We start from the raw sequence: 25,865 nt of genomic DNA, 5'->3' as shown, positions 1-25,865 counted from the left end.
TGCTAAGTGAAATAAGCTCAGGATGATAAGACTTTAAAGTTTTCTCTCATATGCAGAAGGTATATAGAAGTAAGAAATAAAAAGAGAGATATTAGGAAAATAGAAGCAATAACAATGGATTAGAAGTGGGTGGAGGGGAGGCATGATGGGGAGAAAATGGATAGGATCTTTGAAATGAAATTCTCCATTTATGCTCTCTGTGTGCTTGAATATATCACAATGAATGTTACTTTTATGTATGAATGTAATGTTCTCACTACAAAAACAATAAATACATAGAAAGCAGACCTGTTGATTAAGAGAAGGTAATCAGGGGGAAGGAAAAGGGAAAGAGGAAGCATTAGACATTTAGATGGAGCAAATTATGCCATATGTATTTATGAATAATCAAAATTAATGCCACTATATTGAATAATTATATTGCACTAATAAAAACACTAAAATGCTCTCCAAATTACTTCTCACATGTTTAAAGACAAGAATACTGGATGTTCAAACAGAGGTCTTGGTTTTCTTTGTGAAGAGTGTAACAAAGCCACAAAGTCTCTGCAGTTCATACAGACATGTATCGATCCCAAGAGTAGTGTGTGCAGACAGAGGACACAATATTTACCTCCTTTCAGAAGAAATAAAATAGCTTCAATAAACAGAAAAAGGGAAGAGATGACATCATCTTGGTTTACAAGGCTACTTAGAATCTTGTAGTAAAGGAAAACTGATCATTGATATGTCCAAATCCATCTTTACCATGATAATAATGCAAGACCACTGGAGACATAGTTATCCACTTACCTGTCTGAGAACACCTGGCACCACCTCCCTCTTCTAAGAAAAAATTCTTCTCCCTAATTCCAAAGGAAGAAGGAATTTCAGGAACAGATATCTCTTCAACATCATCATAACCACTGCTTGTGGCAACTGCATGCTGTCCTCCAGGTTCTGAAAACAGGGAATAAGGAGAAAGAGCAAGATATTTGTTAGTCTTGGTGATGTCTTCAGTCTGTTCTAATGAAGAGATTCTATGAGATTCTCATAGCTGAGAAATATAGGTACCATATTCCAAGGCTTTCCCAAAGGCATACATTTGATGTCCATATTCTTAGATCATGTAAATCATCTAAATATTTCAATGTATAAATTTCAAGAATAATTTATTAACATGTCATGCCAAAAACATCAATAAAACTTATATTGTAAGTTTTTTCTATAGAGAGAGAGAGAGAGAATTTTTTAATATTTATTTTTCAGCTCTTGGCAGACACAACATCTTTGTTTGTATGTGGTGCTGAGATCGAACCCGGGCCACATGCATGTGAGGCCAGGAGCTACTGCTTGAGCAACATCTCCAGCTCCTTGTGTTCTAGTGATTATGAAGGTCATTTATTTTGTGTTAGTATTCCATAAACCACAAAATAATCCATACATCCCCGTATTTCAGATCAAATCCATATGTTCTCTTTCACCATAGAATTTGTGAGGTGATCAAGTTCAAATGTTCTTTTTAAAGTTATGGCCTTGGATTTTATAACAATATATTTGAGGTGTATCTGTGACCATATGGAAGTATCTATGGAAACCAACAGATTAGAGTTTCATCTTTCCCTTTCTGTATGACAGAGTGGGTGGAGAGAAAAAGTAGTTGTGAACCTGAAGGAAGAGACCCTTCCCATCCTAATCATAGAAAGTTCTTCTCAGATGATAACCTCCTGCTCACCCCCACCATCCAGGGGAAGACTTGTCTCTACTACCTGGGGCAGGTTCAGGGTCTCCATTCTCCTCATTGTCCCCTGTGTAATAGGGTAGCTTAGTTGCTGAGCCATCATCAGATATGGTTCCTAGTAGGGAGAAAACATCATAAACACAGTAGGAGGTACAATGGCATGGTTCAGAAAAAATTTAGAAGCTTCATACTTGTAGATAGAAGGCTTAGAGCTCCTGCCTTAGAAGGATACTGATAATTGTTATAGTTGTCCAGGAACATTCCTAAAAGTTCTTTTTCTAAATGGTTGGTCCTCAGGTTGGTGGTATTTGAAAAGGTAGAACCTTTAAGGTGTGAAAACTAGTGGGAGGAATGAAGTTGTTGGGTGCATCCTCTTGAAAAGTATTGTGGGATGCTAATCTCTTCTTCTTTCTCTTAATATTCTGGTCACTGTGAGGTGAGGATCTTTGCTCCACCACATGCTCTCAGCATGATAGGCTGACTTACATTGGCCAAAAGCAGTAAAATATCTGAAAATGGAAGCCAAATCAAACTTTCTTCTTTATAATTTGATTCCCTCAGACATTTTATTTCAGTAATAGAAAGCTACCAAATATGCCACGTGAGGTTGGATTAGTCATGTGATTTTTGCTTATTGAAGATTCCCACACTGGTAGCAAACTCATGCAAACAAAGGAGGCTATGGAACACACCTGGGCTGTTCAGCAGGCTCTCCTTCTCTGGATTTATGGGGTAATCTATCTCCTGGTACAGGACCTCATCAACAGCATCTTCAAAAGTGGATAAGACTATGGAAAGCAGAATGAGTTCAGACATTGCTCCTAGAAGTCTTTCTATTACCAACAGACCATGGGATAGAACTAGATTTCTGTCCATCCCCGGATCTTAAACCCAGTCTCCACTAGCACTGCCCACATGGAAAATCATCATATTTGAGGGCTCCCTTTTTTAACCCAGGATGAATGCTTTTTAAGTCTCCAATCCATGGTAGAGGAGGTAGTGTTTTATATAAGGAGAACAAGACTAAAATGTGTACTTAAAAAATTGGCCCAATATTCTCATGCATACTTTCAGGTCACAGAATTCCCAAGTCCCACCTTGGCGCTGTGCTCTCCATCTGAGCAGCTGAGTTACCAGGATGATGAGAACAAGAAAGAGAAGGGCTCCCAGGATCATGCAGAGGATCCCAGGTAAGGAGAAGATGCCAGGGACAGGAACTGAGGCGAACTGGTGCCTGGAGAAGAAAAAGAGCCATGAGTCTTTAGAGAGGACCATAAGCTCAGGAGAACCCAATTATCACTTGAGTCCTCAGGACCATAAAGTCCCTAGCTCAGACATTATATATATTAAAACTCAGGATATTACCACCCTAGATCCTTCTCTGGGCTGTGTCAACTATCTTCTTAGTCTGGTTTTAAGGGATTTCTATAAATTTAATGCAGGTGAGGCAGTGGAGCTCCCTGAGTGTTACAATTCAACACAAATGATGGCTTCTTCTAACACCTGATCATCAGGCCTACTGTAATATGACCAGAGCTGTGTAGACTCCATAGTGCAGAACTCTGGAAATCTGGTTATCTCTTCCATTACTGGGTTTAGAGTAATTTTTTTTTAAAAAAAGCAAACAAACAAAAAAATACACTTACTTCTCCTGGTTGGGCGAGTTGTTGTCCTTTCACCTGAGGAGAAGAAAAGGAAAATAGAATCACTGCACTGTTTTGGTCTGGGAATGTCTCTGGGTCCCACCCCCAACCATTGGCACATAGTTCTGTCCCAGATGCCAGGAGATTTGGCACAGCCTTCCAGTTCCAGGGATCAGGGCAGCCGGGCAGCCTGGGAAGCCCTCTGGATGCAAACACACTCCTTCAACCCTAGGCCCCCTGCCTGGTCCTGAGACTCACCAGAGCACCTCACACCAGCGTCCTCCTCATGCTTGCAGTCACTCTGTCCCCAGGGTGCTGCAGCACAGGCCCACAGGAAGGGCTCCCTGCCCCTGCACTGCACCTCGTCTAGCCAGATGCTTCCATTTCCAGGGCCAAATGCAGCTTCTCCTGGGGCTTCCAGCGCAGAGCCACAGCACAGCTGCTGACACACCACCTCAGCCTCTGCCAGGCTCCAGGAGTCATCGCACACAGTGCCCCAGGTGCCTTCATGCGAAACCTCCACTCGCCCTGAGCACTCACTGTCTCCTCCCCTGAGTCGGAGCTTCTCTTTGTCTGAAAAGGCAGCAGCACCTCCTATTACTCCCTGGTGGGAGGAAAGGAGCCCCTGGAAGCCATGAGGAAGGTGGGAGGGGATGAGGTACCTGTGCAGGGTGCAGTGGCTGGACAGCTCTTGGGTCGGTTTCCTGCAGGAGCACACAGTGGGGGAAGCACTAGTAAGTGACAGCTGGGGAGATCCTGCCCCCGGAAAAGTCTCTCTAAGGTCCTGGGCTCAGTTCAAGTGACAGGTAGAGATAAGGTGCTTCAGAAGTAGTCTATTAGACTGGGTTACTGCGACATTCATTCCCTGTAGCATATTCCTATCAGCAGCTGAAATTATTTTTATCAATTTACCTGTTTTAAATGCCTACTATGTGAAAAAAATACAAACATGATAATGCACATTCTCTTGTATGTACACGAAAACACACTCAGACACATGTTACCCAGAAAGAAAACTCCTCTGGACAGGAGACTTGCCTCATTCCCTCTGTTCCTCCTAATAGGACAATGCCTCGCATGTTGAGTGCATTCCTTAGAAATATATATGCGTGACTTTCTACGAATGGTATGAACATTGGCTTGATAAATATTTAATGATTAAATAAATAGATGAGTAAGATGTGCAGGAAAATACTTTTTGAATTCTTTCAAATCCCAAAGGCAATTAAAGAAATGTAAATTAATGTCAACGGTTTTTGGTAATAAATATTAGGCATTTAAAACATAAGTACTGAGTAATACCCATAATAAGTTATACTCAATATATCTCATATTGTTAATGAAAAATTACAAACATTGAAAGTATTCATTTAAATTAATTGAAACTATTATTTTAAATAAATTAAAATATTTTTTACATAATTATGCAAGCAGATATCAGAGAAAAGTTAATAAGTAAACAATAGTTAGCTGGAAAGAGAAATATTTTCATGGAAAGATAATACACTCAGGAAAATTAATACATGAAAGGACATAGAAGTAACATAGAACCAAGCAAAATAAAAAAAGAATACCTATAAATGCAAATTAACATGGACAAAACACACATGCCACTTGTCCTAAAACACCTTCATGGATATACATTATCCCCATTATCCTGTCAACCTCCTACACTAAACTGAGAACATCTCTAGATGATAACAGAACCTGTTTTGGGTGGTTGCTTACTTCAGGATTGGGTGTCTATTTCTCAATATGTGGAGTCTATTGTAAGAAAAAACATCATCGGTACCTAATCTTATTACTTATTATCACTTTAGACTCTACAGGAAAAAGGAATAAATAAGGCAAGGAAAGGGAGAAAAAGGAAAAGAGTAAAAAAAAATTTTCTTTTGAAATGTTTACTAGCATTTATTTTCTCATCCTTCCTGGATTTTAGGAAGTTCCTAGCATAGGTTTGTGGGATTTGTTCCTTTTTTGATTTTTGAACTTCTGTATGTTCTTTGACTTTAGTTTAATGGTCAAGTTATAAAAAAAATCTCAGTGTATTCTATGAAGATATGAAATACTGTATGAAAACAATTGCTCCTTCAAAGCAATATGATGATATCTGTTTAAAAAATACATATCCTGTGATCTTGCAATCATTGGCAGTCATCTTGTAGTAATAACCTACTAGTATGTAGTGTGACATGTGCAAGGATATTTATTGTTTTTAGAAGGGAAAAATTTAAAAACTATTATAAATAAATAGCAAAAATGATTATGCAAACTCTATTACTTATCTCTTAAGAATGTAACATTATGGAGTTGTTTTACAAAAGAGTGAGCACTACTTGTGGAACATCCTTAATATATTGTTAAGAAAGCCAATGTAACAATAGTAAGTATGACACAAGCCCAACATTGTAAAACCAAATAAAAAGACACTATAAAATAAATGCTATTATCACTATATTAGTTTAGATAAAATTCCATGAAAATGGAGAATTGGGAAAAGAGTAACTATCAGTCCATTCATTCTATTTACATCAGGGGAATATGAATAGACAAGTGGCTATGCAATGTGACTAATGTACCTTTTATATTTTAATATGTCTTCCTTGATTTCAATGAGTATTTAGGGTTTTGGTAATTCAGTGTAATTGAAAACATATTATTTAATTCTACACCAAAAATAAACTAGAAAGAAGAATGTCAATCCTCTAGTGTCAAATATTTGCCAAGCATGTGGAGAGCAAAAAATATAACACAGCATAAGAGAAGGTGGGGTGGACATGCCTTTATGTCTCCAGTGCTCTTTGCCCAGGGAGACAACATCACTCATTCCCTTGGGTTCCCACATGGTGAGGTTCTTTAGAGTTACTTAAACTTAGAGTGAACCCAAACCCAACCAGTAGTAATCTTCATCCCTGAGTCACATCCTTGACCCTGAAGTGGCTCACAGTCTCCTCCCTCTTCCAGGGGGAAGTCCTTCAAAGTCTGAGAAAATCAATGTGTTCACTCTTCCTGACATTTCTGCAAATTATGGTAATTACAAACTGCTGAGCCATGTTTTCAAGTTGTTTCAGCATTTGGGAGCCACAGAGAAATTTGCCAGTGTCACTTCTAAAGGAAGCTCACCTGTGACACAGCAACATGTTAATCAACTTGGTAATCAAATGAGCATATTTCCAGCATTAGATAGACATTATGATATGGAAGAAAAAGATCTCTGAAGATTGTTGGAAGAGTCCAAGCAACAAGTGATCTTTCCTGAACTAAGATAGATGAGGGTGGGAAGGAAAGACTAGAAGGAATTAGGACGTGGTTTCTGGTACAGGCATAGAACTTGCTTCTACATTGGAACTGGAGGGAGAGTAAAATGGAGATGTGAATGTAGACTGAGAATAAGTAACTGAGCAACAACAGTGGCATTAACTTGGATGGGGAATAGAAAAGGGAGAAATGGGTAGAGGCAGATTGAAGGAGTGAAATAAAATGCACTACTTTGAAAACTAAATTTGAATTGTCCATTTATATTCAAGTGAGGGTCCAGTAGCAATGAAATGTATTAGAATGGATTTAAAGTCAGAGATCAGATATGGACTTTATATTGGGAGCTGTCAGTGGAATAATATCATCTAAAGCCTGGACCCCAATGAGATTAGTGAAGGAAAGAGTTAAGGAAGAATAGAGAGTCTAAAATTTAGATATTGAATGAAGAAGTTGCAAGACTAATACTCAGTAAATTAGAGTGACCAAAAAAGAAGATAGACAGCTGAAACTTTCTATTTTTCCAGTAAAGTTTGAGTGAATATTATCATTTGTATGTATGATGTGGTTTAAATAGCAATGAGGAGGAGATCAGGGAATTTGTAAAATGTCATGTTAGAGAGAGGGCAAGAGCTCACGTGAGAAAAGCACACTACAATATGGGGTCAGTGTGGAGGATCCATCAGAGATTGGATCACAAATTCAAAGAGAATAGCAGGGTAATTTCACATTATAACAAGATACAGTACTTGTCCATGATTCAGCAGTCCTTGCTTAGTCCAGTGCAGGCAGCGAAGTGTTAGGTAGTTGACTCAACTATTCTTCTCATTGACAGATAAATTCTACCAGGGAATTGAGTGTACTTGAAGGGGGAGGATTATATTGGGACATCATGTTGTCTAATCAGGGTAAGAAGAACATGTGCAATCCTGGGGAGAGTGGAAGAATGAAAAACTGATAGGGGAAAACATTTGCAGTCTTCATGAGGATGAAATATCTGGAAAAGAAGCATAATGAATATGTGCCACATGGAGAAGAGGCAACAGTCAGAGAAGGAACAATGTAAACAAGATCTCAAGCTGGACAGTTAGTGATGGTCAATAGTGTGGCCATCCAGGGAGACGGGATGTAAGTGTAGTGCCTCCAAGGGACGAAGTCAGGAATGGAGGCCAGTATGTTATCTCAGTGGAGTGCAAGTTTCCTGGCAGCACCAGGAACAGGAGACTGAGGAGCCTAGTGATCCTTGGATTGCAGCATTGCTGGATGAGGGGAAGCAACCAGGCTGAAGACTGACACCAGTTGAAGTGATAGCTGGTACCACTTCATGGGACAAATTTTAAGCACGTGGACATGAAGAAAAAATAATATAAATTGTTGAAAATGACAAAAGAAAGTGGGAACATTTTTTATTCTAAGATTTGACCCAGAAATATTCTTTTGAAAAGGAAGCAGAGTCTCCAGATGATAAAGATATCATTGTTTTCACAGGACAGCCAGTTTTTTTTTATCAGAATATTAAACTGAAGCACACATTATAGGTTTTAAGAAATTGGAAGACAGTAGCCTCCAATTTCCAACAGGCTCCATAGAATGTTTCCTGTGAGAGGGATGAAGTGGTTCATTTGCAGTAGCATATGGATAAACGCTCAGAGGAGGGAGTATCAACCAAGACCTCTGGGACTGTAAGAAGATGAATTCAATAATAAAAAAGGGGAGACAGGCCCCTCATCTCACAGCAATTCCCCATAATGTGGCAGACAAGAAGACTAACAGACAGCTTTTCAACAGAATTGTTATTGGGGCCATGGAGAGGAATTGAACTTTTCTTATCCATCCAGATAATCAGGCATCACTCTCCCCAGCTTCTTCCTACTGTGTTCATGATGGGATTTTATCACTACCTCACGTCACCAGGCTTTTCACACCTCAGTATTTACACTGACCAAAAGCTCTTATTACTGTCTTAATTTGACATCTACTTCTTTCAATGGTCTCAACCTAAATGTGATTTCTCTTTTCCTCAAATTACCCATTTACACAGCACCTTCCACTTCTTTATGACACATTTCTGGTTGGTGTGTGTCATCATGCTAGAGGATAAACTCCATGAGGACAAGGGGAATATTTTCTTCTTGGCTCTCCTCCTCATTGCTAGATGCAATTCACTCAATTACTTATCATCAACAATCTGAACTGAGAGTTTGTCTGACTGATGTAGATGCCTGATGTCCGTAAAAGACCATGGGCTCAAACAAATATGACTAGTACTGGATACCCCAAGTTTCCCTCACTCTCTTGAGAATATGGGGTGAATGAAGTGCTTGCTCCTAATCTTAGTTTCCACATCTGGGTTAAATGATCACCATAATACATATGAGAGTTTGCTGAGAGGTTTAATCTTTATTACATGTAGAAAAAAAAACAAAAAAAAATCTTAACACTATGACAGGACATAGCAAGTGATTTATATAATTGAGGTAAAATTCCTCACTCTACTAAGGAAATAGAGAATAATTATTATAGACTAGGACTATACTAGCCATTTTTAGACAGTTTTTTACCCTTAGAGGATAAGTTCATGCTCAATTTAATATCCATGGCATTTTCCACATAAATGGCTGTCAGAACAGGTTTACTTAATTCTGTCATTGAAACAAGATTGTAAATTGAGGCTAAAATAATCTCTATTCAAATTTGTATCTCAGAAACTTATTTGAACTTATTCTCTTCGCTTGAAAGTATGAAAAAAACTTAGAGTGAGGACACAGGAATAGGGAGTAAGTCACCTGAGCACATGATATAAGCTTCCTCCTTTGCAGAGCAAGATCTCTGTTTCCAGGGATCAGAAGGGCACTGCCAGAGAGAAGTGTCCGTTTTCCTACACTGGATTCCATCTACCCAACGAGGTCTATAACCTTCTCTGAGAGGAACAGAAGTGTTGAGAGTCCCACTGTTCCCACAGCCAAGCTGTCTGCAGATCATGGACAAGGTCACAGCTTCCATGGGGCTGTGGCAGACACTGCCCCAGGTGTTGTTGTAGAAAACCTCCAGCCACCCAGCACACTCCTGGTCCTTGCTCACCAACCTGAGGGCCAGGAACTCTGAAACCAAGAGGAGGAAAATAGGATACAGTAAGAATTTAATATTTAGTGCTGTTTTACTTTACCCCTATATAGTGAGTCCACACTGCTAAATTTGCTGATGAAATACCCACCAGGTGGAAAGACAAGACATATATCCCTGACCTGTTTTCATAACTTGTATGTATCTTTGTGATTCTATGACAATGGTATAGTGGAAAATGAACAGGCAGGAACACTGAAGTGTGGTTCTTGAGGGGAGGGAGGAAAAGCTACCTAACTAAATATCTGACAGACCCTGGGAAAAGGGGTATGGACAATGAGGTGGCAGAAGAGTGAAGTCCCAGATATGTAAGTTTCTGATCCTGAAGCTTGTGAATAGGTTACCTTTTGAGGCAAAGGGGCTTTGCAAACAAGATCAAGATGAGGAATTTTTAATGGTGAGATTATTTTAGATTATCTGGGATTAATTATGTCAGCTCAATCTAACATCTTTTATCTGTATACTTACAAGGAGACAATGGTTTCTGACTCTGATCATAGAAAGATGTGAAGATTAAAAAATGGTCAGAAGTATGCAAGGTAGTTGACTTGAATAGTGAAAGCAAATACAGGTAATTTTTATATATTAGAAAGGCAAGGAAATGAGTATTTGAAGAGCCTCTGCTGAATGTAGCTCACTGACACCTCGTTTATAGCTCAGGTGGACTGGGGTCAGACTTGAACTCATGTTGTTTTAAGCCACTAACTCTGTGGTAATTTATTATACCAGCAATAGGAAACTAATACAGTGGGTCTCAGGATGTTGCACACACAGTAACTGAAGCATGAGGTCTGCAGTCAAATGAATACTGAAGAGAATGATTGTCAGGAGGCAGGGATGAGAAGGAAGGAGCAGAAACTCAGCTGCTGCACCAGGAAATAGAAGCACCTCATCTTTTCTGCTAGAGGGACAGGGAATGTGGGATGAGCCTCCTCCTCCTCTACCCTGCCACCAATTTCCCCTCCTCTTCCGTAAGGCTCAGATACCATCCTGTACATGCTTCTGATTTCTCCTACTTGTACCCAGTGTGGACCACAGACCTGAGCAGATGACCCCAGCGTCTTCTTTGTGCCTGCAGTTGTGTTGCCCCCAGCCCTGGGAAGGGCACTGCCACACGTGGGCCTCCTCTCCTGTGCAGTTCATCTCATCCAGCCAGATGGGCCCTGATCCCTCTCCAAAGTGAGCAGAGATGGTGGCCTCCAGGGCCACTCCACAGCCCAGCTGTTTGCACACCACGTGGGCATCACTCAGGTCCCAGCTGTCATCACAGATGGAGCCCCAGGAGCCCTGCTGCAGGATCTCCACTCTCCCTGCACAGTGACTGCCCCCGTCCACCAGGCGGAGCTGTCTGCTGTCTGAGGAGAGACAGGGTCATGTCAGTGGGCATTTACACAGGGAATGGGACAGCTCTGGTGCTGGGGTCCTTGCTCACCTGAGCAGTTGGCAGTGTGGCCCTCTGAGGCTGCAGAGCCTGCTGTGTTAGACAAGGAGTCATTGCACTGGGGCAGCAACTTAGTCTGGTTACCTACAGATGGGAGTAGAGAGGATGAAACTGAATTAAAGTACATAATAATCTCGTGATGGCATCTGAAAGCTGTAGGACAAAATCAGTAATTTCCTATCTTCAGAACTGTTCTCCTAATGGAGATTTCTGCTTCTAACTCTGACACTTTGGGGGCTATATGTCAAGCACTCAGAGGGACTTTAGAAAAGTGAGAATAAGTTAATGCTTCTTGAGGACATTGCACAGCTCCCATGATAACTAGACGTTAGCAGTCAAGTGAAGAGAAAAGTAAAATGTGGGATTAGCTATTTTTTCCCTGGAGGTACTTGCCTATTCTAAGTTAGAAGGTAAAACTAAAAATCTCAGCATATTTTCCAAATTGCCTTGGCCATACACAAATATAATTTAGCTTGGATCAAAAAGGAGAAATCATGTTAAACAACCAGGAAACTTGTATCGTATTTTGTGAAAGAAAAAGGATTTTTGTCACAGGGATGGTGCCCAGTTTCTCAAAATTTCACTTGTTTTTGTATAATGTGATCTACCTTAAATACAATACATGGAAGGTGCAAAATAAAATTCTTTCTGAAGGTTTTGTATAGTTTCTCAAAAAGCATATTGATCCAAAACACCACATGAAATAGCGTTTAGTAGACAACAAACAGGAACAATGAAAAAAAAAATGGAAAAGATTTTTAGATATTAATATTGGTGTTTCCTTATAGGTGATCTAAATAATCATGTTTAATTGGTCTATTAAATGGCATGATGTGTATCTTGGCAGAGAAATGATCATCAAAATATAGTAAAAATTTGCAAGTTAAAAAATCAAGAGCTAAAAATAAGAACTCAAAGGTGAGTCAAAAACATTAGATTATCACAGAATAGAAATTGAAAAGTATAAAAATAGAGAAAAATACACAGAGTAAAGCACAAAAATATAAGGATAGAAACTACAAACAAGGACTTGTGAGACATGGTGAGAGAACCTAACATTCCTATGTAACCTATAAGTTTTAGATACTTAAGGCCACTCTAATAGTGCTAAAAGTACAACTTAGAGAATACACAATTTCAGATATTCAATATACATATAGCTTTAAAGCATTTTCACAAAATTTTTGATGTTCTATCTATTGACCTCTGGAGTCTATTTCTCCTTCCCTTGAATCTGGGCTGACCATGGTGAGTTGTCTATAAGCAATAGAATGTGGTGAAGCCAAAATGGCTTGACATAGAAACCTAGCTTAGAAAATCATGCCTCCTTCTCTTTAGGATGTTTGCTTTATGGCATATCTATTGTATAGAGACTATCATGTGGGAGAGACCATTTGCAACAGCCCCCTGTTGAACTTCAAGCTACCAGCCATGTGAATAAACTATCCTGGATTCCCAGCTTGGTTAAGTCTTCAAGTGATCTCAGTTCCCTATGATATTCAAGAGTAACATTATGACAGATCCCAAGAGGCAACAGCCAAGAGGCATTCCCAAATTCATGAGTCAGGTAATGATGAGAAAAAAATGAAATATATTTTTCTTTTGTGTTGTTCTTCCTTTCTCTTTCTTTCTTGCTTTCATTCTTTCAAATACCTAACTTACAGAATAAGCATAGAATTTTTAAGGTTGCTAGAAACAAATATCATATTACAATTAGAGGAAAACCAATTTGCATCTCACCTTATTTCTCAAACAAGACTCCAAAATCTAGGAGGTCTTGGAATAATATACATCAAGCTTTCACAGAAAAAGGATGTCAGCCAAGAATACAATACCCAACAAAATTAAGCTTCATATTTGAAGATGAAATTAAAACCTTCCATGATAAACAAAATTTTTTAAAAATCACAACTAAAAAGCCTGCACTACAGGATATTCTCAGAAAAATATTCCAGGAAGAAAAAAATGAAAAATAAAAGTGAAAATCAGCAAAGGGAGAAGGGGATAAACTAAATCAAATTAAAAACCAGAAATAAAACAATATAACAGGGAATGCAAATCATATCTCAATAATATATTTGAACATAAATAGGCAAAACTAATCAATCAAAAGACATAGACTGGCATATTGGATTAAAATAACATAACCCAACAATATGCCCTCTCCAAGAGACTCACCACTCAGGCAAACACATCACAGACTAAAAGTGAAAAGATGGGAAAACTATATCACTCATATGGATCATGTGAACAGTCAGGTATTTCTGTCCTCATATAAGATAATGTGAACTTCATGCCAAAACTAATCTTAAGGCACAAAGAAGGACATTTCATACAGCTTAAGGGAATGATACATATGCAAGACATAGCAGTTGCAAATATTTATGCCTCAAAAAATCAGCATCTATGCACATGAAACAATTCTTATCAATTTCAAAAAAGAAATAGTTCATAACACAATAATACTAACTGAATTATACATACCTCTATCACCACTTCATAGATCCTCAAAACAAAAATAAAAGAAATCATAGCACTAAATAATGCAATCAATAATTTTGACTTTACGGGCATATATAGAGTAGTTCATCCACCAATGATTGGAGACATTTTCTTATTAGCAGTACATGAATTCTTCTCTAAAATAGACCATATCTTATGCCACAAAGCAACTCTTAGAAAATATAAAAAATAGAGATGTTACCTTGCGTTCTATCCAATCATAATGGAATTAGAAATCAATGATATAATTTAAAAAATAGAAGCTACTCTAACACCATAGAATTAAATAATACACTACTGAATGACCAAATGATAGAAGAAATCAGGGATGAAATAATAAAATACATAGGGGAAATGAAAATAATGTCACAACATATCAAAATCTCTGGGACACTATGAAAGCAGTACTAAGTGGAAATTTCATTGCATTGAACTCATTCACTAAAAGAGTATAAAGTCAAAAAATAAGTAAGCTAACATTACATCTCAAAGCCCTAGAAAAAGAACAACAAATCAACACCAATAAAGTAGAAGACAGGAAAAAAAAATAAAATTAGAGCTGAAATCAATAAAATGGAAACAAAATAAATAATTCAAAAAATTGACAAAATGAAAAGTTGGTTCTTTGCAAAAATCAACATAATTGATAAACCTTTAGCAACTAAGACAAAGACAGAGAAAACAAAAATTACTAAAATTTGTGGTGAAAAAAGAAGTATTACTTAAATACAGATGATAATCAGAAAGTATTTGGAAAATTTATATACTCAAAAAAAAAGAAAAAAAATCTAGGGGACACTGACAAATTTCTAGAGACATATAACCTATCCAAACTGAATCAGGAGGACATACACAATTTGAACAGATCAATTTCAAGCATTGAAATAGAAGTCACCATAAAAAGCACACAAATCAAGAAAAGCCCAGGACCAGATGGATTCTCAGCCAAGTTCTACAAGATCTTGAAAGAAAATGAATATCAGTCAAGAATACATTCAACACCAATAGTCCTCAAATTATTCCATGAAACAGAAATGAAGAAAATCCTTCCAAACTCATTCTATGAAGCTACTATCACCCTGATACCAAAACCAGACACAGACACATCAAGGAAAGAAAACTTCAGACCAATATCCCTGATGAACATGGATATAAAAATTATCATTAAAATCCTGGCAAATCTCATAGAAAAATATTGAAAATAGTGCACCATGATCAAGTGGGGCTCATCCGAGGGGTGCAAATTTATTTCAACATAGAGTAATCAATGAATATAATTCAGTACATTGATAGACATAAAGCCAAGAATTATATGATCATCTCAATAGATTCAGAAAAAGCACTTAACAAAATACACATGGTTTCATGTTCAAAACACTAGAAAAATTAGGGAGCGTAGTAACATACCTCAACACTGTAAAAGTTATATATGTTAAATCCAAGGCCAACAGTATTCTAAATGGGGAAAAACTGAAAACATTCCCTCAAAGAACTGGAACAAGACAAGAATTCTCTCTTTTACCACTTATATTCAACATTGTCCTTAAAAATCTAGCCAGGGCAATAAGACAGAAGAAAGAAATTGATAAGAAAGAAAGAATTCAAACAATCCCTATTTGCTGAGGACATGACCCATATTAAAAGACCCCCAAAAAATCCACCAGAAAACTTGAAGAACTAACGAATGAATTCAGCAAAGTAGCAGAATATAAAATTAACACCCATAAATCAATTGCATTCCTATACATCAGGGGTGAATCCTCCAAAAGAAATCAGGAAAACTACCCCATTCATAATGGCCTCAAAATTTAAAGTATTTGGGAATCTATATAGCAAAAGAGATGAAAGACCTCTACAATGAAAACTACAGAACATTATAGAAAGAAATTGAAAAACAACTTAGAAGATGGAAGGATCTACCATGTTCATGGATAGCAGAATTAACATTGCCAAAATGGCAATACTCTCAATTGCTCTATACAGATTTAATGGAAATTCCAATGGCATTCTTTATTGAAATAGAAAAATCAGTCATAAAATTCATTTGGAAAAATAAGAGATGCAGAAGAGCCAAAGCAATCCTTAACAATAAAAGTAAAGCTGGAGCCATCAAAATACCAGACCTTAAATTATACTACAGAGCTATGGTTACAAAGAACAGCATAGTGTTGGCACCAAAAAGTCAGGTAGACTAATGCTACAGAGTGAAGACACAGAGACAAACCTACATAAATACAGTTATTTCATACTAGACAAAGGTCCAAAAAATACATTGGAGAAAAGATAGCCTCTTCAAAAATGGTGCGAGGAAAAGAGGAAATTCTTTGTAGCAAAATATAAGGGAGCCCAAATCTCTCACCCTGCACAAAACTCAACTCAAAGTGCATCAAGGACTTAGGCTTGAGACCTTAGATTCTTTGCCTAATAGTAGTAAAGTAGGACCAAATCTCCACCATGTCAACTTAGAAACTGACTTCCTTAACAAGACTTATAAAGTGCAAGAAGTAAAATCAAGAAACCACAAATGGGATAGATTTTAACTAAAAAGCTTCTTCAGAGCAAAGGAAACAATCAAGAATATGAAAAAAAGCCTACAGATTAGAAGAAAGTCATTGTCACCTGCATTAATCTCCATGATATGTAAAGACCTCAAAAACTTAACACTCCCCCACCAAATAACCCAGCAGATAAATGGGCTCAGGTACTGAACAGACAATTGGTCAACAAATATATAAAAAGAATTCAACATCTCCAGTATTTAGAGACATGCAAATTAAAACTACACTGAGAACTCATCTCACTTGAGTTGTAATGGCAAGTATCAAGAATACAAGTAACAAAAAATGTTGGCAAGTACATGGGGGAAAGTACACTCATACAATGTGGGTGAGACTGCTTATGCAAAGTGGTATAGAGATTCCTCAGAAATCTTGGAAAGGAACCTCCATTTCATTCAGTTTTCCCACTGCTCAGCATATACCTGAAGGATTAAAAATCGGCATGCTATAGCTATACAGCACATCAAAGTTTAGAGCAGCTAAATTCATAATAGCTAAGATAGGGAACCAACATAGATGTCCTTCAGCAGATGAGTGTTTAAAGAAAATATGGTATATATACACATTGGAATATCACTCAGCCATAAAGAAGAATGAAATTATGGCATTTGGGAGTAAATGATTGAATGAGTGTACTATCATACTAAGTGAAATAAGACAATCCCCCCAAAACAAAGGCCAAATGTTTTCTCTGATATGCAGGTGGCTAATTCAAAATAAGGTGTGTGGGTGATAGGAAAGATTAGAGTTACTTTGCATTATACAGAGGGGATTGAAAGGAGGGGGATTTATATAAGAGTAGAAAGGATAGCTAAGTGAATCAGACATTATTACCCTATTAGCATTTATGATTACATGACTGGTGTAACTCTTCACCATGTACAACCAGAGGAATGAGAATTTATACTCCAGATGTGTATAATATATCAAAATACATTCTACTATCATATATAGCTAGTAAGAATACATAAAAATAATAATAAAAAAGTTTGAAGCAAATGTGGTTGCAAAAGTTTAAGATTTGAGATAACATTGCAGAACAAAATGTGTATTCCTTATGTTAGTCTGTTTTTCTGTGTGCTTAAACTATATAGGTGATAATAAACTTTTAGACTTTGCCAATCCAAAAAAAAATCCTCTGAATAACATTTGACAGGGTCTGGAAAATGAATGATCACCAAGAAGAATCACATCACACCAAGGAATGTTTCATATTTCTATTCTGCTCTCCATGCTGTCTACACTTAGAGACATGTCACTCAAGGAGAAAAGTGAGTACCATCCAGCCCTGACCTCTCTTACCTGAGCATACCACAGAGGCCGTGTTTCCATGGTCACAGGCAGAAATACCCAGGGCAGTCACAGGGCAATTCCACAAGAAGGACTCAGACCCTGAGCAGTGGAATCTGTCTCTCCAGATCTCATCTCCTCCTTCCACAAAGTACGCTCCCTTTGGGGTGGAGATGGAAACCCCACAGCCCAGCTGACGGCAAACGACATTGGCATTGGCCATATTGCAGTGGGAGGCACAGAGTGTTCTCCAGCCTCCAGAGGTCTTCATCTCCACTTGACCCTCACACCGAGAGCTGCCATTTTTCATGAGCCTGACTTCTGTGTACTCTGGCAGGAGAAGACAGGATTCCAATAACATCTAACATTTGTTACCACAACAGAGTGTGCAAAAAGGTTAAGGTCCTGCTGTGGGTCTCACCTGAGCAGACGACTTGCACAGCCCCTCTGTGTGGGCAGCTGCCTGCAGGACAGGGCACTCTGGGGCAGAACCAGAGCTCAGGCTCCCATCCCTTACACTGGAACTCTTCAGCCCAGACCTGTTCACTGGCCTCTCTGAGGGGCAGGTCCAAGAGAAAAGATGCTGCCTTGCCACACCCCAGCTCTGCACAGATGACCTGGGCAGTGGGTAATGTGAAATTCCCATAAGGTACTGGAATCCATCCTCCTCCAGAATTCACTTCCACTCGCCCAGAGCAAGGTCCACCTCCTCCATCCAAACGCACAAATCCTGTAGAAGAACATAACCAGTACAATGGGTTGGAATTGGGAGCTACATCTCTCAGGAAAGATGTGGAATCTTTTCCTTCCCCAGGAATAGGATGTGGAGAATGGATTCAATGGTGTCAGAATAGAGACTCCATGAATAAGTGTCTGAAGACAACTTTAGGAGTAGGAATTTGTAAGTTTAGTTCTAAATGGCTGAATCCAGAAATTATAATTTTATATATATATATATATATATATATATATATATATATATATATATATACACACACACACACACACACACACAATACATATTATTCTATGTATTACAATATACCTGTGTGTTTGTCTGTCTGTCTCAGTCTACCTCCTTTTTAATCAGCCCAATCCCCTGACTTGAACTCACCACAGAAAAAGAGTAGGATTAATTTTCCACTCTTTTATCCTCAGAAACTTTCAGTTCTCAAATAATCATTGCAACTAAGTTAACATTTGTTAAAGAATGGAAAAATTCAAAATATACCCAAATGACAATTTATATTAATTTCTCATTTAGACATGAGAAAAGATCCCACTAAATAGTGTGAGGCAGAGATGGAAAGTAAGTTATGGTGACTAAGATAACCTGGCTTCTTTACATCATCCTTCCCATTAAAGAAAACAGAATTTAGAAGTAGGATAAGCTAGGCAAGTTGGTGTACGCCTATAATACCAGTGGCACTGGAGGCTAAACCAGAGGATCTTGAGTTCAGAGTAGCTTCCGAAATGGCTGCTAAGCAACTCATTGATCAGTCTGTTGCTTTCTAAATAAAACACATAACAGAGCTGGGGGGCTGGGGATGTGGCTCAAGTGGTAACACGCTCGCCTGGCATGTGTGGGGCACTGGGTTCAATCCTCAGCACCACATAAAGTAAAATAAAGATGTTGTTTCTGCTGAAACCTGAAAAATAAATATTAAAAAATTCCCTCTCTCTCTCTCTCTCTCTCTCTCTCTCTCTCTCTCTCTCTCTCTCTCTTAAAAAAAGCTGGGGATGTGGCTCAGTGTTTGAGGGCCCTTGAGTTCAATCCCTAGTACCTCCCAACCCCAAAAGAAGTAGGATCAGAAGTTGTCAACAGATTTGAGCATGCTCCTTTGCCTTTTTGTTTTGCTTCTAAGAATCATTCAGTTACTAATAAGTAAAGTTGGAAGAAGTCATTGGATATCTACTGAAGTTGATCAGGAAGTAATTTTGAGTATGGGTTCAGACCTTTGGGTAGGCATCTGACTACAGATATGCAATTGTAATGTAATAGTAGGTTGATATCCTGAAGAAGGAATACTTTCTCTGGAAAATAACTTGTTCAGTAATTTTTCTTTTCAAAGTAAGTCATCAAAATGGAAGTTACTCAGTATGGGTAAAAATGCCTCCAACTGGGAAAGGATAAAAATGCAGCGGAGAGGTCTTCAAAGGAGACACAATCTAAACTTGCTGCCTAGGCCTGATATAGGAGAGAGGTGTACAAAATCAATATTAAGAGTCTGCTTCCCTGTTTTGTTATTCACAACACTAGCATGTTTTCAGAATTTGTCAATTTCCAGATGTGTTTCTAGGTGCTGAGTATGTATATTTAAAGAAAATAATGTCATCATCTTTGTAGAGCTTTATATGCAGTGGGGAGAAAAACAGTTGTAAGCCATTTGATGTTTGTGCATCACTGGGTGGAAAACTTGAATCTGTAGAAATCTATTGATTCATATGAATCATTCTCACTTGAGTACATTAAAAGTTGCATCCATTTATATCCTTGTCTGATCTTTTGATCCATAGACACATTGTTCTTCTGGGAATTTTTTGGGTTTCTTATGAAAGTATCATCCAATGGACCTTTCTTTCTCTATTGTGACCTTCTCAATACCTCAGCTTTGAGTCACTCTTGCAAATCATTTTCCTCCTTTTGTGCAGGAGGGGTGCACTGAATTCACACAATGTACACAGATTGCTATTCCTACTACACCAGGGTCTTATGTGCTTCTGAGGTAATCCTTATGTGGTCTTTGTCAACCTTTGAAGGCCATCCCCCAGATCCTGTAAGCTTTTGCTGTCTTCTTCACAAAATTCTGTTTGTATTCCTGTCACATTCTTATCAAATTTATCTGACAATATACTTTTCTTATATCATTGTTTCCATCATATATAAACAATATAATTTTCCCCATATCTTGTCACTTTATGTTTTTCTAAATTTCAAATGTATTTCAACTGAAATGTACTGACATAGTGAACATATTAATTGAGTAAATTCACGTGCTGATGTATGTATGCATTGCATTTCTTTGTCTTTTCAACTTTTAATTTCTTTTTGGTGAAAGCTTCCAATACACTTTCTTCTAGCTTTTTGAAATGTAGTTTATTATTGTTTTATATAGTCATCCTCCTGTGCCATGGTGCACCAGAACTTCTTGTTCCTACTTAAGTAAAACCCATTATTCATTGATCAAGCTGTTGCCTTCCATTCCCATTCCCTACACTCTCTAGTCTATGGTAACCACAATTCTACTCCTAACCTCTATAAGGACAACTCTTTTATATTTTACATACAATGAGATTATAAGATACTTGTCTTTCTTTGCCTGACTTATTTCATTTAACCTAATTATCACCTGACCCATGCATATTATGTCAAATGAAAGTATTTAATTCATTTTATGGCTAAATACTATTCCATTGTATTTTATTTATTTATCCATTTATCAGCTGATGGGCATTTAGATTAGTTCCATTTCTTAGCTACTATGAATAGTGCTGCCATAAACATGGGAGTCCAGATGTCTCTATAACATAGTGATTTCACTTCCTTTTGACATATGCTTAGCATTGATATTGCTGTATCATATAGCAATTTGTGGGCCCTGGATGTTTGATAATGTCTTTGTACCTCCCTTATTTCTAATGGATAGATTTTCTGGATTCAATATTCAGTATTCTTGATTGGCAGGTTTTTCTTAGGTTCTATGAAAACCTCATGGCACTGACTTCTGACCTATATATTTACTGTTGAGAAGTCTGTCATCACGTGAATTGGGACATGCTTATATATGTTATTTCTTATTTTGTTTCCTTGATGCCTGATATTCTTTATCTTTCATCTTTGAAAGCTGTATTATAATTTATATTGATAAGAATCTGAGGCTCCCAGTCACAACAGCTCAACTAACTTTTCACATTCATGCAAACACTCAACTGTCTCCATGTTATGATGCTGGAGGTTGCGGAGGAATGAGATAGGAGGTGACCACCAATGTTGCAGATGCCCATTTTTCTACCATCACACCCTGAAAACACAGCCTGCCAAAGCAACACAGAACTTGGGAGGGACCAAGGCCCTAAATACTATGAGCTGCTTACTGGTGAGGTGCACTCAAGGCTCCAGATTCTTGCAATCAGCCACAGGTGCTGCAGGTACTTCTTGAGTCTGTCTCACCAGAACACGGGTCTTGCTCTGTCATAACCCTTCTACATTTGAGACCTCTAATTCTTACTTGGTGCTGGGTATGATCATGGTGGGTCTGGCACTGAATTCCAAGACAAAGTCCTATGCCAGCACTCTGCCTGATCCTTAGACTCTTACTTTCTCCTCTTCTGCTAGAGGTTGGAATAGTTGTGGTGGAGGCAGTCTCTTTGCTACCTAACTAAACACAGTTCCAGAGTCTCAGTGTGAGGTTACTGGCATGGGGACAGTATTGTTGGGATATGTTGGGCACCAAGTTTCACTATGGCAGGCCTAGTCCTGGGTTTCAAGTAAAAGGTCTGGGTTTAATTCCCTTTCCATTTTCCAAGAATGCATTTCCCTTCATGCTGGGCTGCTTGAGGTTGGGAAATGGGCAAGTCTTATCTTCCTTCCTCCTTCAATGTGTCTTTTCTTTTTATCATAGTAAAATCAGGCACTCACCTTGTTTATTGTCTGTTATGAAGCCAGTTTAGTGTGTGAGTAACAATTAATATGGTGTATTTGTGGGAGATCATTAAACAACCCTTCTGGTTCTAGTCCTAAACTATTTAACATCTTACTATAATACATATGCATTAATATTTTATTACATCCAACATTAATCTGCCAGCACAGAGCTAAATTCATCTCACAAGTATAAATTTATTGCTTTGAAAAAGAAATGTAGAGGGAATCTATTGTAGAAATGATGGAAGGAATATCTGTGACTCAGAGCATTTTACTCAAAGTTCTCTGGCCCTTCCTGCCAATGAGTTGATAATTCTGATGTCTGAATCTGGAAAGGAGAATTGCAAGTTTTCAGTAATCCATAAATTCACCTGTGATATGTTTAATCCCATCCATGTGCCTATACACCTACTAACCAGTGCAAAACTATCTCTAGCTCTACATAAATAAATATTTAATTCAAATGAAAAAAAATCCCCATTCTTGTCTGTTTTTTTGTAAAGAGGATGTGCATTGTAATTTATAGGTAACCCTACAAATAGTAAATCATAGAACCAGAATTATAAAGATGATTTTATGTGGAATGATTATATAAAGAAACCTTATCTCATCAAGTATGACTGCAGAGAATAGAAAGGACACTATCTGAGATTTACAAGAAAGAATTAAATAAAATTCATCCTATACTGCTGTTTTGAGCAATCAGCATTCATGGGGACCTCTTAATCCTCCATGGCTCATCATCTGTCCCTTATTTCCCCAAGAACAGATAAACACTTTTTGTCTCTTTAATTCTCCTATGCTGTGGAGAATGCACAGACCCTACCTGAGCAGATGACACCTGCGTCCTCATCGTGCGCGCAGTTATGCTGTCCCCAGCCTTGAGCTGGGCACTTCCAAACTTGGTCCTCCTCTCCTGTGCACTTCAGCTCGTCCAGCCAGATGGGTCCTGATCCCTCCCCAAATTGTGCATAGCCCATGGCATCAATGGCCACTCCACAGCCCAGCTGTCTGCACGCCACGTGGGCATCTTTCAGGTCCCAGCTGTCATCACAGACAGTGCCCCAGGAATGCTGGTGAAGGATCTCCACTCTGCCTGCACAGCGACTGCCTCCATCCACCAGGCGGAGCTGTGGGCTCTCTGAGAAGAAAATAATTAGGTCAATAGTTGTATTTACAAAGAAAAAGAGGAGTGTTTTCTTGTCCTTTGCTATTCCCCCCTCAACAAATCAGTTGGTGGTATCCACTTTCAGATTTCAGAGCTTGCTGTGTAACACATAGAGTCATTTATAGCAGGGCAGCAGCTAAGTTTTAATGTCAACCAAAATAAGTAGAAAAATCAATTATGTAAAAAATAAGAAAAAATTAAACACAATATAATATAGTTAGATGTCTCACATAGAAATTATTATGTAGCTGCTATTAGAGTTAAACTTATTATTTGCAGAGTTCTCCATAGGATTTGATAACACAGTTCTAGAAATGTCAGGTTTCCTACCTTGAGTAGTTAAAAGTGTCTTTTTCTGAATGATTTCTAAAAGTCAATGGGCCAGCATCTGACTTGTTCTTATAGAGCACACACACTTGAGTTCTAATTGCCTAATATATAGGAGGATCAGAACACAGTGGGTAGAGTAAGAAACTGGGATGAGATTATCAGAAACTTCAGGTGACAGCCATGAATCCAGGAGAAATTATAACCATATGGTCATTAAAACTGGAAAATTGATGGACCATGGTTTGCCTCCAAATATTTCATTAATGATTCTAGGCTTCAGAGTTCAGATTGGATATGTAATGCCAAAACTTGACTTACTTTAGGTAGGTTGAGAAACTTCTCAAAAAAAGTTGATGTCAGATATTGACATTGCTCAACACCCATAGAATGTTACTTTACCCCTCAAACAAATCAAATCTATGCTTGGAATTGTTTTCAGGAATTGTTATTATACAAAAATAGGAGTTTGGGGCAAGGAAATAAATCGCAGAAAAGAGGCACCTTTGTTGTGACTCTGAGTGAAAAAGGTTAGGGAACAAAGGGACAATTATATTTTGAGAAGAGAAAGAAAGGAGCTGATAAAGAAGTCATGACAAACTTCATGGAGAGCAGAAAGGCAGTCTAGGAAAGTACAAAGCAATTTACAATTTCATCTCCAGCTGCCTGGGTGAGGGAGACAACTTGTAAGTATAAAGTAAACTGGAGAATGCAGACAACCCAGATGGTGTCTTACCTGTGGGAGAAACACATGGTTCTTACAAGCTTTAAATCAAATTTGGGACATTGTTCTGAGACAGAGTACTTCTGTACAATAAGCAAGCTTTAGAGAAAAAAATCACCACATTGCCCAGCAAGCTCTCAGAGTGATATAACCAGGAGCTATCTTAAGAAGTGGTCATTGTTAGGAACTAAACTGCTCTGGGGCTTAGACAATACGTGGTAATGACAATTTTAGGTCCCTGGGCCACCCTGACACAGTGATTGGGTTGAAGTTAGCCTTCTACAGTTTCAGGTAGGAAGAGTACCTGTCACAAACATGCTGAGAGCACTGAATTACAGGGGAGGGATGGAGGTCTCATTGGTAAGTGGTCCTATTCTCTGTGAAGAAGAGCAATTCCAGGCACATATGGTTGCACATAGGGACCAGGTCTGAGAGCTAAGAGACAACATCTGGCCATTCACAGCTTCCCCATGCCACCTCTTCAAGGATCACACTATTTTTCACAGGATTTCCAGGGATTCACCATGGCTAGGACACTTGGCACACTAACTCTAGCCACTATAGGGAAAATTCTCCTTACTGAAGCTGTGACCTAGTCCTGGTGAAGCATTAGTGGATATTTATACTTAATGAATAGGGAAGTAAGAAATCCACAGCTGAAGAGCCAGTCACAAGTTGGCATAATTCCTGTTCTTGGACAATCTCCACATTAATTATTAATTATTTCTCCAGAGAGAAATAATCCAAATGTTGTAAAAAAAAAAGTGCCTTAAAAGACCTCAGTACAGGTTGCTTCCATACCCCTCAGAGCAAACACTAAAAAATAATACCACAAGAAGTATGCCCTGACACTGTGTTGTCCATAAAAACACACCTGAACTACCAGAAGGACTCCATTTATATGAGAACTATAGAGAAAGACGTGCTCTGACACATACCTGAAGTTTCAAAACCCATTATTGCCAGCCAAAGAATCCACAGAGAAACAACCTACAATGTCCACTTTAAATTAATCTCAACACTACAAGACACCTACACCTCAAGGCATATGGTTAAGAAAAAGTGCTTTTTAAGAATATCTTCGCATATCTGATTTCCAAACAGAACCAATAAATATCAGGAGGGTATGGAGTTGAGTACTTAAGACCTTGAAAGAAAACAACTGTGAACTACATGAGTATGTTCAGTGAAGTTATCTTTAGAATAAATAAGTAAGTCTTTAGAATAAATAAATAAGTCTCTTTGAAGATAAGTATCAGTTAAAGGAATTTTGAACAACTGAACCTACACTGTAGAAGATAATGAAGCAATCCCACACACAGAGCAGGAAGCAGGACAACCGAGCCACGAGAGCATAGGAAAGAATAAATCTCACTAGAAGAGCAGATTAAAAAAAAGTGAGAAGGAGGAAAGAATCAGACATTAACAATTCAGTAAATTAAAAAAGCTCCAATAACCCAATCAACAAA

The 25,865-nt window shown here is 38.2% G+C and overlaps 1 protein-coding gene across 1 annotated transcript in view; it reads right to left on the bottom strand.

Moving 5' to 3' along the window:
• Positions 1-25,353, bottom strand: part of LOC106145540 (antigen WC1.1) — a 31,492-nt gene extending 6,139 nt beyond the window's left edge. Inside the window, exons 1-13 of the mRNA XM_078015880.1 lie at positions 25,335-25,353; positions 23,004-23,318; positions 17,954-18,262; positions 17,545-17,862; positions 11,174-11,266; positions 10,782-11,096; positions 9,405-9,719; positions 4,026-4,067; positions 3,622-3,936; positions 3,363-3,399; positions 2,818-2,954; positions 2,413-2,508; positions 793-939 (exon numbers count right to left, since the gene is read on the bottom strand). Of these exons, the coding sequence (XP_077872006.1) occupies positions 793-939; positions 2,413-2,508; positions 2,818-2,954; positions 3,363-3,399; positions 3,622-3,936; positions 4,026-4,067; positions 9,405-9,719; positions 10,782-11,096; positions 11,174-11,266; positions 17,545-17,862; positions 17,954-18,262; positions 23,004-23,318; positions 25,335-25,353 (2,458 nt within the window). The remainder of the gene's footprint in view (positions 1-792; positions 940-2,412; positions 2,509-2,817; positions 2,955-3,362; positions 3,400-3,621; positions 3,937-4,025; positions 4,068-9,404; positions 9,720-10,781; positions 11,097-11,173; positions 11,267-17,544; positions 17,863-17,953; positions 18,263-23,003; positions 23,319-25,334) is intronic.
• Positions 25,354-25,865: the final 512 nt, after the last annotated feature.

Source organism: Ictidomys tridecemlineatus, chromosome 6 (genome assembly GCF_052094955.1).
Source record: "Ictidomys tridecemlineatus isolate mIctTri1 chromosome 6, mIctTri1.hap1, whole genome shotgun sequence".
Taxonomy (NCBI): Eukaryota; Metazoa; Chordata; class Mammalia; order Rodentia; family Sciuridae; genus Ictidomys; species Ictidomys tridecemlineatus.
The sequence above is the reverse complement of the archived record's forward strand: the minus strand, read 5'-3'. Positions and strand labels throughout refer to the sequence as shown.